This window comes from Diorhabda sublineata, chromosome 10, assembly GCF_026230105.1.
Source record: "Diorhabda sublineata isolate icDioSubl1.1 chromosome 10, icDioSubl1.1, whole genome shotgun sequence".
In the NCBI taxonomy this organism is placed as follows: domain Eukaryota; kingdom Metazoa; phylum Arthropoda; class Insecta; order Coleoptera; family Chrysomelidae; genus Diorhabda; species Diorhabda sublineata.
The window spans coordinates 16,601,479-16,617,432 of NC_079483.1; the positions used below are offsets into that span (position 1 = coordinate 16,601,479).

General features: G+C 33.6%; 1 protein-coding gene across 6 annotated transcripts in view; it reads right to left on the reverse strand.

Moving 5' to 3' along the window:
- LOC130449932 (fat-like cadherin-related tumor suppressor homolog) overlaps nucleotides 1–15,954 on the reverse strand; it is a 424,769-nt gene that overhangs the window by 86,773 nt on the left and 322,042 nt on the right. For all 6 annotated transcript variants that reach the window (XM_056788038.1, XM_056788034.1, XM_056788033.1 and 3 more), the window contains exon 5: nucleotides 11,507–11,568. In XM_056788038.1, coding sequence (XP_056644016.1) covers nucleotides 11,507–11,568 — 62 coding nt within the window. The remainder of the gene's footprint in view (nucleotides 1–11,506; nucleotides 11,569–15,954) is intronic.

The window sequence follows — 15,954 nt, forward strand, 5'->3', positions numbered from 1 at the left end:
TCATAACCCACTTAAAGTAGGTAAACGATTATATTTGCGTAGTTGTTGATTTTAATGTACCACAAACCGTTTCTATGAGTTCATGGGAAATTTAAAGGTTGTAACTTCAGAGATACCGTTAAATCAATACTCTAATATGATATTCATCATTTTCTTCCTCATTATTTTTTGCAGTAAAAATCAAATCACGTAGAAGAAAATTCTTGTAAATGTTCCAAATAAGTATTACAATTTCCTGTGCTTATAAATATAACCAATAATTGTAAGACAGTTTTTTGCATGAATCTTGTACAATGTATAAAAATTTTAATAATATTTAATCTAAAGAATCTCACGTGACGCGACGTTTAAGTTGCCCCTAAAGTTGACCGTTGTTCTCTGGGAGTATGGGAAAAATAATTCCAGGGCCCCTACGTTTCGAGATGTCTAAACTCGATAAATGAATTACTACAATTAAAAAATGTGTAATTCGAGTCGATTAATAAACACGTACCGCTAGAAAACGCGATAAAAATAAATAACAAAATTATGAGAATTGATTAAATAATGTCAAGGTACGACATATTTTGTATATATATAAATCCAAATCAGCATAAATTAGTCAAGGATAGGTGTTACCGACGTGTTGATGATGGTCAATACTATTAGTTGTTATTAAATGTGTAAGTTAAAAATATACCAGTGATTATTAAAGGGTGCTTCTATTACGTTACGAATGAAGGCCTAAACAAACCTAATTTTCAATCAACACGAACAGAAATATAAAAATTCCAACACCTTGTTGTTTGATCAGGTGATAGGTTAGGCGGACATTAAACTCGGAGGAAAGGATTAGACAGTTCAGGTAGACGAAACATGTTACGTTTGTTGAACCAGAAAGTCGTTAAAAAGTGATAAGGAAGACACAATTGATTAAAAAACGTGTAATTCGAGTCGATTAACAAACACGTACCATTAGAGACGCGACACACGGGGTAGTCCTAATAAGATATATCCAACAGCAACTTGAAACAACCCTATGAGATTTTCAAAATAAAACAATAAAATAAAGTTAAAGAGACCATTCAATTTGGAAAGCAATTAAAAATTCAATAGACCCACAAAGTACTTATCTCCGCTAATAACAAAAAACGACACCTGAGCAAAATCTGATCAAGTAAAAGCAACAACATTTGCAGATATCTACAGAGAATCTGAACAAATTCCATACAACAACAAAGAAATCAAACTAAACCTTCTCTACATGCCATGCTCAATAATTTTACCAATCAAATCCTTTTCTCTAAAAGAAGTAAAGCACCAGGATTCGAGTTATAGTCTTGATTATCATGATATATGTATAATAGCATTTTAAGATTAACCTACTTTCGCATCACCCTTAAATTCGCTCAGATTAGACTCAAAACCAAGGGAAACCACCCCATTTACCTAGTACCTTTCGTCTCTTAAGCCTCCTATGACTTGTATCCAAAATATTTGAGAAAATATTCTTGAAGAGACTTGAACTAAATCTAAATGACCTGATACCACAACATCACTTTGGATTTAGTCATGGATTTAGTCTTGAACACTCTGCCATCCAACAATGCCACTGATTTGTAAACTAAATAATAAAAAGCAGCTTTTCTGGACGTGAAGCAAGCATTCGACCTTATCTAGTACCAAGGATTACTCTAAAATCCTACTTAAGTGATGGCTATTTCCAAACAATTAACCTTGAAACCTCTGTCAACCACCCCATCAAGTCAGACTTGTCACAGGGAAGTGTCTTGGGCTCATTCCTATACTTATTATATAGAGTACATCCTTCGCTACGCTCGCAGACGACACTGCTGTCCACGACCTAATTCCATTCAATCTAATCTCAATGTTTGTTCATACTGAATAGCATTTAAGAATCTACTGTGCTAATTGCTATCTATTCATTCTGCACCAATACGTCAGGTTCAGTAGTATGAATCTTCGAATAAAGATAACTCCAACTGAAATGAGTACAAATTTTTGAGATCCGATGAACCTCGTCGTTCAATTCGTTTACCATCTTTCTACGGCATAAAAGTAAACAGGAACGTTATTTCCAGATTCCTGTATCTAAGTTATTTTCCAAAATGTTCAAGATTAACGGTTATATTGCTACTTCCATGGTTATATTGCATTTTGTAGCATCTCCAGATCAAGAATCTCACCAACTTGAAGTTAAAGTTCATGCGGTACAAAAAATCTACGAGATTATAACATTTAAAATCAATTGGAATAGAAAAGAATGCGATATCATCGTACAATAGGTTAAAAAAAGGTCGGAGAAAACCTCGCAAAAAATGAGACCTAAGGGAATGATGAAGTAGAAACGACTAGCGGAAATGATTCTTAAAAGTAGACTGTATGTATAGAAAGTTATGAAGTGGAAAGCAGACTTTGACGACGTGGAAAATTTGAATTATATAGTTTCATATATATATTTGAATTCGGCTCTAAACGGGAATTAACAGTATCTATGATGAATTAATAGAATTATTAGTCATTTTCTTTTTTTTTTTCAAATTTAAAAGCATGTTAAATGATATTAACATACAAGGTGTAGTTATTAATAGCATAAATGTTCCCAGATATCATATTTTACGATGGATTTGGCAGCCTAAATTCAGCATGCATTCCTAGAGTTTCAAATATTCGTAACAACGGCCAGTAGCCTAAAATTTGAGGCAAATTCATGAAAACTATACATTTGATCCGGAAACTAACATAATTTTAGAATTTTTTGGACAATTATATATAATAATATTTCATGGTTTTTCTCATAATTTCGCTATAAAGGTGTATTTTCGATTATTTTACCAAAAATCCAGAAATTTTGAAAAAAATTGACATGGTTGTATAAAAAATACTATATTTCCAAAGCCATTTGAGATATCGATTTAATTTTGACACGAATCAATTAAGAAAACCTCTGTTTAAGTGACTGTCTAGATTAGATTCCTTCCGTTTTATATTTGTGAAAAATATACAAGGTTTAATTAGCAGTTAATATTTTTTTTTTTTGAAAAATAGCACTATCTATAATTGAGGCGATGGCAACGTTGTAATACAAGAAAATCTAGTTGATGTCATCATAGAAAAAGTACAGCAGCTTTTTCATGATCGTATAAAGTGAGTTATATAACATAAAGTTAGAAGTTGTGTAACAACATTTCATATTTTAAAGGGGAACCCTTTGGTCTGAAAATAGAAAAAAATTGTTTAAAATTTTGCTAAATTTCTGTAGAAAAGGTTTTTTAATAAAAGTAGCTTGAAAAAGTAATAAATTGTTCTGAAAAAAAATTATTTTAGATGGAAAATCATACATATCATCCATGATTTTTCAGATAATTTCGCCACACAAGTTTATTTTCAATTGAGCGACACATATATAAAATCATATTTTTTTTATAAATAAATAAATATTCAAATGGAACCAATACTATCAATATACTTTATTTTTCATTAGTTTCATTTTCTTGAGATTAGTAATGCCATGTTTTGATGAAATTATGAATATTCATTGTTTTTTGTGGCGCCATCTATTAGTACAATTCAGAAGTTGTATAATATAATATGAAAATTAATTGATTCGCGCAATTTAATCTAATATTCTATCAATTTTTTTGATTAATCATTTTATTACATCAAAAAAGACAATATGCAAAATTTGTAAACAGATTGCTTAAAATTGAAAATAAACACAGAACCATACAGTATCAAAAGAGACGCACGTTTTGTCTCTTCTACTCTTCAATATATATTCAGAAGAAGTCTTTGTCTGAGCGTTAGATAAATTATTATCAATTATTAATAATATAAGGTACGCTGATGACACGGTCTTAATTCCAGACAGTGAACAGGATCTCTAAGAACTTTTATATAGCATAAAAATTATAGGAAGCCTTAACATCAACATCAGAAGACCAAAACCATGATTGTCTCCAAAACACCAACCATCCTCCCATGTATATAAACGTAAATGGTGGCATCATCGAAAATGTCGAGAAATTTAAATTGTTGGATAACAAAAGATATAGACCCAGATGTAGAAATAAGATCAAGCATCGAGCAAGCAAGAAATGTCTTTCTGAAAATGAGACAATTGTTTACATCCCGAGCACTCGAACTTATAATCCGGTAACGGATGGGGAAATGCTATGTACACAGAACTTTATTGTACGGAACGGAGAATTGGAACTTTAAGGTGAACAAATACAGACTTTTGTAACTTCTGATCGAAGGGAAAATCGAGGGAAAACGTGGTCCTGGCAGACGACAGGCTTCATGGCTGAAGAATATTCGCGAGTGAACCGGTTTAGACTCTCAGACACTGATAAGAAGAGCCAGAGACAGAACTGACTTTGTTGGGGTTATCGCTAACCTTCGTTAGAAGGGAGCACCCAAAGAAAGGAATTTTCATTGTGCCATCTATTATATAACTTTAAATTGAAGTTTAATTTTTATTAATTTCTTTTTTAGTCGTCCAGAAAACTATTTTATACATTTTGAGAATAAAATCCTTCTTTTTGTCCGACGTCTTGATGCAACAATAATATTTACAACTGTTAAAATTGAGTGATTCGATTATCGTCGAAAATCATATGATGCGTGAATTTAAATTGATCAAAAGTGCGAATCTGGTTGATTGAAATTTCACAAAACGAATCATTTTCAATTTCCAGCTCTTGATAATCTAAGTATCCGAATAAAAAAGTTTTAAAACGAGCTCGAAACTCTGTAACAGTATTATTTACGCTTTTATGGATTTTCGGTACAACCCGATAGCAACGCAATTAAATTGATATGCGATCAAAGTATATTTTTCTTCTAGATTTGATTTTAACGGAAAAATTTTGTTTTATTTTCAAATCAACTTCAGAATGATAAATCTATAACAGCAGAATACGATAATATTTATCATTCACGTAGGAGTTCATTAGTTTCGCTCCGTTTTTTGCGATTGCAGATTTCATTCACCTCTAAGAAGTGGTGATGTTTTTTTACCTTTTTTTATATGTCATCAAGGTTTAACTTGGAATAATTTAGAAGCTGCATGTATCGATTTTGTATAGTCACTTAATCGTATAATAGTATATTATTTAACTAGCAATGATTTATTATTGTGTTATTGAGAGACCATTATACACATTCTTCTAAAACTAAACTCTTCAAACTACCAAGGAAACTATAAGGATTATACAAATTCTGCCTCGCACGTATGAGTGCTGGGCACTCACCGATGACGTGGTCTGCAGTTTCCTCGTTCACTATTCCCCAGTGCAGGCAGAGGTCCCATTTATGTATGTCTTGCATCCCTCTCCATTTCTTGCAAGCAGACTACAAAGAGATTTTGGCTGAAAGAATGGGATCTAGCCCCTATTGGTGGTTTTTCTGATTCCATTCTGGTAAGTGAATCAGTCTCGTGGTTGCCCTAGATGCTCGAGTGACCAGGCACCCAAACGAGCTGGACTTGCAGCCATCACGCAGCAATACTTTTAAGACTTTTTGGTACTTCAGCACAATCATAGAGTACAAGACGTTTTAGCTGTTATGGCAGCTCTGCTGTCCAGGCATATTGGGTTTGCCCAACAATATTCCAACGATTACGAAGACGGTAACAATTTTTCCAAGTAAAAATAAATCACTTATTTTGAGATGTCCTCCGCAGAAGCCTTCTTCGGTGAAGCCATTCATCCTGAAGCATTCTAAGTACCAAGTTGATCCATTATTTAGTATTTTACGACCTTCCTTTATTGTGTGTCCAAGCCCTTATTATCAATAGTCGCAGGCGCCATTTGGTGTTCAACAAAATCATAAGACATTTCCTGTATCCGGCGTCCATTTAGTTAAATGACTAGTTGTATGAAGCCTAAATGCTGTCCTAATGGCTTCGAATTGCATCGTTAGGCTCAAACGAGCCATAGATTACTAAAATTGTAGTTATGAGTACTCAATTAACAATCCTTAGTGGTTGAGGTGCTTAAATAAAACGAACGCTATTCACCAAGTAAGCAACATTTCCGTCTAATGCCTCTAGGCGTGCGCAGACCAAATATGCTTGCATTGTATCTCACTTGGTGTCCAAATCTACACTATTATCCTTTAATAGATGAGTTTCCTTTAGAATACATTTTGTAAACATCAAGAACTTGATTGAAACTTAAAATGTTGATATTGTCAGAATATAGTCTAAAAAATACAGGCTGAGGAATTCTCCTTTCTCGTTGAAACACACAATGTTTACATTGCCTGGATATGGTGATCCAAAGTTTTGCAGAAATTCCATAACAACAGTACTAGTTACGTTTTTGCTTAAGCTTATCTTCAATTGCGTGAACCAGTTCATCAATAATCAGGACTTTCATTGATCACGCTCGGAGCTGCAATCGCAGCGCTGATACTTACAGAAATAGAATGGAAATACTTTATATTTCACAATGATATACGATTTAAAGTTGTTCGTACACTCGGTATATAATAATAATTAGGGGTTAAACGTGATGAAGTTCATCTATATATTAAAACGACAGTACCGGCGCAACTTGAAGTAGCTTCATTATGTACGTTTAATGAAAGTGTCAGGAGAATTTTATCGATATAAACGAAAATCTTGTGTGTCATAATCTGGCAAAAATAACTTAACCCGAGGAGTAAAATGCAAAATGTAAATTAGCAATAATTAATGAACACGTTATTCGTCACCTTTCGTTAACGACGTTATTAAATAAATAATTTTAATATCTTGTTAGCTAAATTGATATTAATTAGTAGGAAGATGAATTTCTTTAATGGTTTCAATGAGAAAAAGTTATGAAACACCCACACGTTGATATATTCATGCAGAGATTATTAACCTCCATTTTTATTTTAGTAAATGGGATGCTGAACTTGTTTGTTTTTAATTGTAATACATAACTTAATCGGCGCGGAAATAAAATTAACTACTAGAACAGTGTTTTTAAATGAAAGAAAAAGATTTTATCGGTTTTACTGGGGTTGCTACTGAAGTTTTGAGATAAACAAATAAAGTATATAAAATATTCTTCATTAAGGTCAATACACTTTTGCAGGTGTTTGAACTAATTGTCCGACTTCTCCGATCGTAGAAGTTGTCCTCGCAATTTATTTGTCATGAAGAAAGTATTTAACCAGCAAATTCTGAGTTATCTAGCATACCATCAATACGACTTCCGTACACGTAGATCAACCTCCTGGTCTGTCACCAACGATGGACACACCTCAGAAAGGTTTAAGGTCAACGCTGGTGTTTCTCAGGGATGCATCATGTCACTTACTCTCTTTCTTCTGTACATCAACGATCTACTCGATAAAACTGAAAAACATATCTATAGGTTTGCCGACGATGGCACGCTGGTATCGTCGTTCAAATCAACCACCCCAATAAACTCAGATACTACCCAAATCCGTAGACAACAGATCACCACCATCAATATCGATCTTGAAAACATTCTGCAATGGGGTAGGAGAAATTTGATTGAGTTTAATGCAGGAAAGACCCAGGCTGGCACTGCAGCTCAGGATTTGGTCCTGTCTGGACATAAAATATCACCATTTCAGCAAATTCGCTTGTTGGGTGTTGAGGTTAGAAGCAATATGTCTTGGCATAGTCACGTGGCCGATTTAACCAAGGCAGCTCAACAAAAGCTTGGAGTTCTTTTTGAGATCATAGACCTATATACTCCGCAATAACTTCCAATCCTCTACAAGGCCCAGATTCGTTCATCTTTGCAATATTGCTCGCATATTTGGACCTCGACTCCCTGAAGATGTTCGACTCAATAAACAAGAGAGCACATCGACTTATAGGGTATCCAGAGTTGACCAGAAACTTGGACAGCTTGAAGCATAGAAAAAGGTCGCAGACCTGACTCTTTTTTATCGATACTACCATGGCGAATGCTCTTCCAAGCTGTCAAACACAATTCCGCCTAGAGTAGTTTCAGCAAGACCTACTCGACGAGCAGACGTGGTTCATGAATAACGAGTTCACCTGCAGACCCCAAGAACTTCAATTTATTGAGACTCCTTTCTGAAGAAGTGCAATTCTATGGAATCAGCTACCAAGACACGTCTTTACCGAGCAGTACAACCTACAGAAGTTCAAGATCAATATCCACAGGCATCTGCATACGACAGGCGCGACTCGTATGTAAAAGGTTTCACTCTCTGGTGCTTGCTTTTTACTTAAAGGAGGAAAATTAATTATTAATTTTTTAAACCTTCACGATAATTTTTTTTTGTTAAAAAAAATTCGTGATAAATACGTCTTCCGTCACTTTTCTTTCATTCATAGTTATATAAGTTCCGACATCTAGTACATTAAAGGTGAAACATACCTTTATGTTAATCAATCGATTAGATCGTAATTGAGTTCTGGCATTTTCGGTCCGACTAATTTCCATAAGCTTTTGTTGTAGCTAATTTGGGATACAGACCACTTTTGGGCGAAATACGATCTTTGACGTAATATTATACGCATGGTTTAGGTAAGATTTACCTCTAAAATAAGTTATTTAAATGAAAGGATTCTATGTGTACGAATTAATCCTCTTTTGCTACGACAGACAACGACTGACATAGGTCTATCTGAGTTTTCAGCTTTGTAAATGTTTGTTTTTGTGCATGTGCTTTTCCAGGTGATTTGTGAGAGTTGATTTAATAATTCTAAAAAGTTTCCTGTTCCATTCATTCATGGAAATGCAAATCTCTGGATATCACTTTGACAAGAAAAATATATGCCACTGAAGCATAAAATAAGAAGGAAAAAATTTGTACGATATCATCGTCCTTTTATCCGTCGCCTGATTACCGTAAATAAAATGTTAGGTGGACGAAAACTAATTATAAGAAACTCAATTATCACATAGGAGGTGTGATTAAAAGAGATGGTGAAAAAGTAAATGTCATACTCTCATTTTTTTCAATATACGAGTACAGAAGAAAACCACAATGAGTCGTTTACAGAGTAGACACTTTCCACTAAATATGCCCTCAAATTATTCCGGAATGCTGGAAAATATGATATCGATTTGATTTTAATTGGCAAGTGATTGTGCATTTTTTCCATAGTAAAGTATTGAGCCCTCAACTAATTCTGAACGTGGAGTAGGTACGTAAAGGTGGTGCTCCGCGTTCCAAAGTCCTTTTTAGAATTACAGAAGTTAGATTGTTACACATTTACAGTTAAATATCAGGGAATGGTAGAGTAGTGGTGGTTCAAACACTGCTTTGATTTGTAATAAAGGAATATTCTGGGTGTTTAAATGATTAAATTTTGAAGCTTATTCAATTCTACTCTATTACTAATGATTAAAACACTAAAACCATTGAAGTTTTATACTCAGGAAAGTCAGGTTCACTACCATCATGCGGTATTTATTGAAAGTATGGATTGTTCTCAATTGAAGAATCATGAAATATCAATATATATATATATATATATATATATATATATATATATATATATATATATATATATATATTTATCATCACTAATTTTCTTCATTGCCAATTTAATGGAAGAATGACATAGAAATGAACTGTTTTCGTCTTGGTGTCCATATTTTCTATCCGTAGTTCAAACCACACATTTATTGTTCAATCCCCTAGAAATGTATGATGGTTCAATAATTTGCCATGATGCTATGTTTCAGTTTTCATAAATGGTGTAGTTGGAAGTCCAGAATATTCAAAAATACAAGTTCTGTGAGTTTTTCAGATTAGAAATTGGAAAACCCTTTTTTCAACTTAACTATAATAACTCTACATGTGCAGTATGTCCTCCTTTTTTAATTTATACTTAAGAGATGCCTCTTCTAAGCATTCTCCATGATTTTATCAATTTGATTCAATTCCTCAGCTGAATGACACCAAATTAGATCCTCAGCACTTTCTATTCCCTTTGTAACATTCTTGTTGAACTACATTATCTGAAAGGCTATTCTCTACTGAAAATTTGGTTTTGGTAAATACCAAAGGTATAGTTAAAGTCAAAAATAATAAAAATAATATCGGCACTCCTCCAACCACGGACGAAAATTATGGAAAACTTTCTCCAGGAATAGTGATGTAATTTCTGCCGATAATTCTTCTTGAAATCATTAGATTTTTACTGTAGACTTTGGGCTGCAGGTATCCTCACAAAAAGAGTCTAGAGTAGTCAAATCTTGACTTCCGACTTGTGACTGCTAGCTCTGTCTTGTTGAAACCAAGTCCAGAATTCACTATTCTTAAAGATTCAAGTTTTGGTGCCAAAAACATTCCATAGAGTTCGGTATTAACAGCGAGCGCGTTATCAAAAAAAAGGACCTACTATCACTTTAGGAGCTACTTGAGTTTGCTCTTTAATATGAAAATAGGCCTTATCAGAGAAAAGAATATTGTGAAAATTGGAAAATCGATTAAACATTTCATTAGCAAATGCGTCCCTTTCTCTAAAGTCACATCCTTTCAATTCTTGTTTGAGTTTCAGCTTGTAAGGATGCAGTTCAAGATCAAAGTTTAAAACTTCATTGCGATAACTATAAAAACTTAAAAACAGTCAGTATACAATTGCACAGACTGCGTAACACTCAATAGTGCTTCCTAAATGTTCTAGGAAGACTATGCCTTCTTTGTACCTCAGAAATCAGATCTGTTGACGCTGTTTTGGCATAGAATAATGAAATTGAGGCTCCCTTAAGCTTCCGGAACCGAATCAACTGTTGGACTCATGTTTGCATTGGAACCTGACAGTGTTATATATAGCCAAAGCGGAGTTTGTTTATATGGTTCTTCGTAATAAAAGAAATTCCGTTCTTTCCGTATTAATTTTTGTTTGGACAGTATCTAGAAGAAATAAAATGTTGTGACTAGTTTTTCTGCTTTTGGGTTATACAATTTACGATGTCTTAAATTGGATTCTAATTAATTAGATAGAATACAAAATGGCCTCTACTCAGATTTTATCCAGTTAACAAAAACGCTTTCGTATAGCTCTTTTCAACACAGCTTCGTTTACCATGATTAGCCTTTTTTATAACTCAAGAAACGTAGAAAAGGAAATTGAATACCCGCACGAGTTTTTCACCATAATTCTACCTGCTAAATTCGGTTTCGAAGTTTGAATAAAGGCAACCACAACTACAAAAGCTCGTTATTTGGGTTGTCTACCTTGCAGGAAAATAATTAAAATTATAATTCTTTTGATGGAAATTCAACAGTGAAAAATTACAGCATTTTTGTTCAGCTGTTTAGTATACGTAAGAGAATTCCAAATATATATATCTTTCGTTATTCAAAAATTTTCTTAATACTTCGACTATTCTGACAATAAGACAACACGGCAAATGAAGTGCGACGGTATTAAGCGTTCTGTACATTTAATAGTTCATTAGATGGTATTACATTAATGAATTAAATCTCACTTTAGCTCGAAAATTATGCAGACTAATTGCGAATCATTATGTTAAGTACAAATTACACTTACCTCGAGAATATGTTCTGGTTGTGCTTCTCTGTCCAATTTTCTAGATGTCGTCGTAATGATACCTGAAACAAAAGAACTCTTTGAATGGAAACACCATGAATCAGACAGAGAGACTCAATTAATTTGTTTCATTGCAAAAGTTGCTCAAGGAAAGAGAAACTAATTCCGGTGAAGAGTTTTGCTTATTGAAATTTTGTACGTCTCATTTACATAGCATTGTTATTTAAAGTGAACGTTTTGAGGCAACTCAAATCAGAAACAAAAAGCTAATCGCTTACAACTTATATTTGAATAATTCCATGTCTTTAAACTTGAGATATTTCACCGGAACTGAAGTTATCTTGTTCAATTTGAGATACCTAACAGCAAATGTTTTCCAAGAAGCATGCAACTAATACTATGAGTAAGATTATACATAGTGTTCCAAAATATTATCCTCACATCAATACCACTTATGTTTTTGAAAAACATTTTATTTTAGAACGAAAAAAAAGGGAAAACAAACTTAGCAAAATGTTTATCATCATGCCAATGTACCTCCTCAAAAAATATCATTGGATTGGAAACAAATCATTGGGATTTGAACTGTAACCTTTTTATAGCTTCGCCTTACCGGTAAAATGGTTCTGGCAACTTCCTAAAGAGTTTACAGTTTGTTAGAACCAACTGTTCTTAACTAATTCAGCGAAATTATCCAGCTCTGGTCTTGGAAAACTGTCCGATGAAGCATTGCAGCTCAGAATGTTCCTATAGAAGAATGCAGTTGTTTTTGTTGTTTCCTAGAGGTGTTCAGAGTATCAGTAATGGCAGTTTTGCTTATTTACATAGCCGCCTCTTCGCTGAATGAGATACCATCGTGATACAAGTTTTAAGTGTACAGCGGTGAATAAGAATAATGTCGAGTGAAGTCTCCACCATCAAATAATAATGTTGTAGGATTGTGGTAATACAATACCAAAGTATACGCTTTTCAATACATATTCCTAGGTTTAGGAGAATCGTGGTATCTTAAATTTATGTCAAATGTTATTTTGAATAGCATGAATTTAATAATATATTAAATTTTAGGTACCACAATTCTCGATTCATTAATGATGAATACATAGGTATATATTAAAGTGAGTACACTTTGGTGTTAAATTTTGCCACAATCCCACAACAGCCACATTTATTACAGCAAGGTGTTATGTTTTTAATAGTAATTTTTTAATTCTTATGGAGGATTGACTGGTAAAACAATTAAACTCCATTAAAATTGGTTCCCGAGTCGCTGCCTTGACTTTCAGTGTAGGAAAACTTTCCGTATTTGAAAGTTATCTTGTCAAAAATTTCTCTAATCAATCGGAAAATAGAATTTCAAAACCAAATAACCATAAAGAGAATTAGTGAAAAACTACTCAAAGAAAATTACGACGTGGAATTATTTTTGGTACTGTCTAACTGCGATTCCACCGAGGTATCGGACTCAAGCAACTCAGCCACAGGGAATTGACCGATTTTGAAACCACTTAAACGACTCTTCTGAAGCCACAGAGCGTTTCCCTTTAGGTTGCAAAGCCGATCGTCCCTTGCCTCAGTTGGGAGCTGCTTTCTTTTGAAAATGCTCCGCTGTATCGACTATTTTCTAACGGGCGTAGAATTTGGAAACATTATTTAAATTTATTTGTTTCATTAACGTCTATTTAAGTCAAACTTTGTCTGGCGTTAATAAAACAGATAACCAACTATGCAAAATTGTTTAATTTGGTTTTCGATGGCAAAAATTCCTCTGTTTGAATTTCTATATGCCTGCAAACTTTTTTTATAGTTACATGGTGTTCTATAAGCGAAATAAATTATTATTTTTTTGGATATTCTCATTTTAAGATATTTTTTTTAGTTTTGTGATTGTTACAGTCTCTTATCCGAACATTTCTTCATTGCATTATAATTTGGAGAACTATAGTTCTCGTAATTTACCATATAGTGTAAATTAGTCTACAGAGAATACCAAGAATCCATTGAATCTATTTTGAAGGGTTTCGGCTAATTGGAAGACTTCAGAAAATGTTGCAAAAAGTCGCAGAAGACTCAATCAGCGTTACACAATTGTGAGAGGGCAGTTCTGGACAGCCATAACTGGGATAGAAAATTTAGGAAGGACAATACTTGCAGTGGGCTCTAGTGCCATAGAAAACTAGCTCGTTAAGCAGCAGAAAGTCCGTCGACAAACAATTTTTCCATGTTTAGTTCGACAGATAGGATATAATAGATACCACATGGTCTTAGGAACCATGCGATAAGAGGAATGGTCGCGGGTACTCCATCTGCATGTTTGACTGATTATATTGTATGTCCAATGATTCCGAAAAAACAGATGACCATTTGGTTCAAAGTGCTTCGTGCGCGAACAACTTCTGTTGGATTTGTTGTTGTTGATCCTCATATTGCTGTTGGTTTAATCCAAGTCGAATGGCGTAGAAAATAAGCGCACGATTTCATTCCATTTTTTGACCAAGATGAATGTATCTGTAAACAACTCAAATACCACTCGTATAACAACACGTTTGGAGTACGTTCTCTATTAAAAATGTCAAATGTCAATGTCAGATTTAACATATTCATATCAGTGTTTCAAAACTTAAGTAGCAACCCTCGTAAATGGTTGCGATCACGTCAATTCGATACGGCACCTAAAAATTTTGATACCATCATGTCAAATAGTAAATATTTGATAAAACTTGTTAGCAGGAAAAACTTAAATAAAGACATCACGTATAGTGATAAAACTGTTGTTCAAGGAAAATCGGATTAGAAGAATTTCAAAGTTTTGATTCTTGTCTTTTGGTGCTTTAAGGATTTTCCTCGATTCAGTTATTGTGGTATCAAAAAGTTTGCTTTGCATAAAACTTCGTAGTCTCACCTCGATCACGAGCCGAATTAAAAAAAAAAATGTTATTTGAGAAAAGTCCAGGTTTTTGTAGGATGAAACCGAATCGGGCCCGCCCTCTACGACAAAATTAGGTGTAGCACGGCTGTAATTCGATCTGGGAATAAGTAAAATGATATAAAGTAGACGCCGTTTCCAAAAAAAAAATCTGTCACGATGATTAAATTGTTAGTAGGATGGATGTGATATAGCGCAAGAAAAAAATTCGGATTTGTAGAACTAAAAGACCTAATAAATTGCTATTTCGTTTGAATGGTATTGATGTTTAGTGTCTTGTACCGGGTGGGCAACTAAAAACGGCCGTCAGCCGTATAGCCATATCTCAGGAACGGATTATAATTATATTAAAGTTACAGAGAAAAAATGTTTGAACAAAACTGGCCCAGAGATACAGGTGAAAATTTAAAAAGAAGATTGGAAGTTTAAGAAGGTATTTAAAAGTAAACTAAATTAATATTAAATGTCACTAGATATGTGTAAACTGCGAAAAAATTTTATTATTTGACTGGTTTACCCAAACGGGAATTGAAAATTTATTCTGAACGGAAAGTTCTTCCATTGACGTACCTGCAGTAATTTAAACTATTCTCATAATAATCTTATTATTGCCGCTAGATGACGTGGTATGAATATAAAGTCAATATTACTAACAATTAGTACAAATTATTGAATAAAACATGTAATAAGTGTAACAATTAACAATTTGGATAAGTAACTACGTAATTAGTGACTCCATAAGTCCTCTATTACTTTATATAAATGAAATCAGTCGTTGGGGTGGATAGAACAGCAGTTATTGAAATACTGCGAATTGCCTGACCTATTTCTTCAATTATATCATCTCTTATCGTAGATCTATTGGTGTAAACGAGATCTTTTACTCGGTCGCACAATTAGAAATCTATCCAAGTTAGATCTGGAGATCTAGGTGACCAAATAAATAAATTTCCACGTCCTATCCATCTATCAGAGTTTGTTTGATCTATATGGAATGAAGTCATGCCGAAAGGTTAAGGGCATGTTTTCTAAACGATGTGGCAAGTCTAAATATCTTTCTCCATTAACTTTCTCGTTAAAAAAATGAGTTTTTCGCGATTATCAGCAAAACGATAAGCTTTATCACAAAAATACCGTAGAAGAAAATTGTAGATCATAAAATTATCTACAAAAAACGTATTAATACTTTTTTTCTTACAGCCGCCGTTTCTGAGATATAATGATTCAAAAAGTGGTGAAAAAAATTTGGTCGTTTATCTTTCAATTCATACCAATAAAAACAAGTTAATGTATTTTTTCCCAACTAAAGTAGTTGGGTCCTTATGAGACACCCTGTAGTTTATAGTAGTACATTATAGGATGATTCCTGTTGAAATTATTTCTGACCACTGTAGAGTGAATGAAATCCTTTCCAGTCATGGCATTCAACGTTGGAATAAGTGCAATGTTAGTCAGGAGGAAATTATTTCAAACTTTATGTTACTTCCAATTCGCATTCAAATAAAAACTTTTACAAACTTTT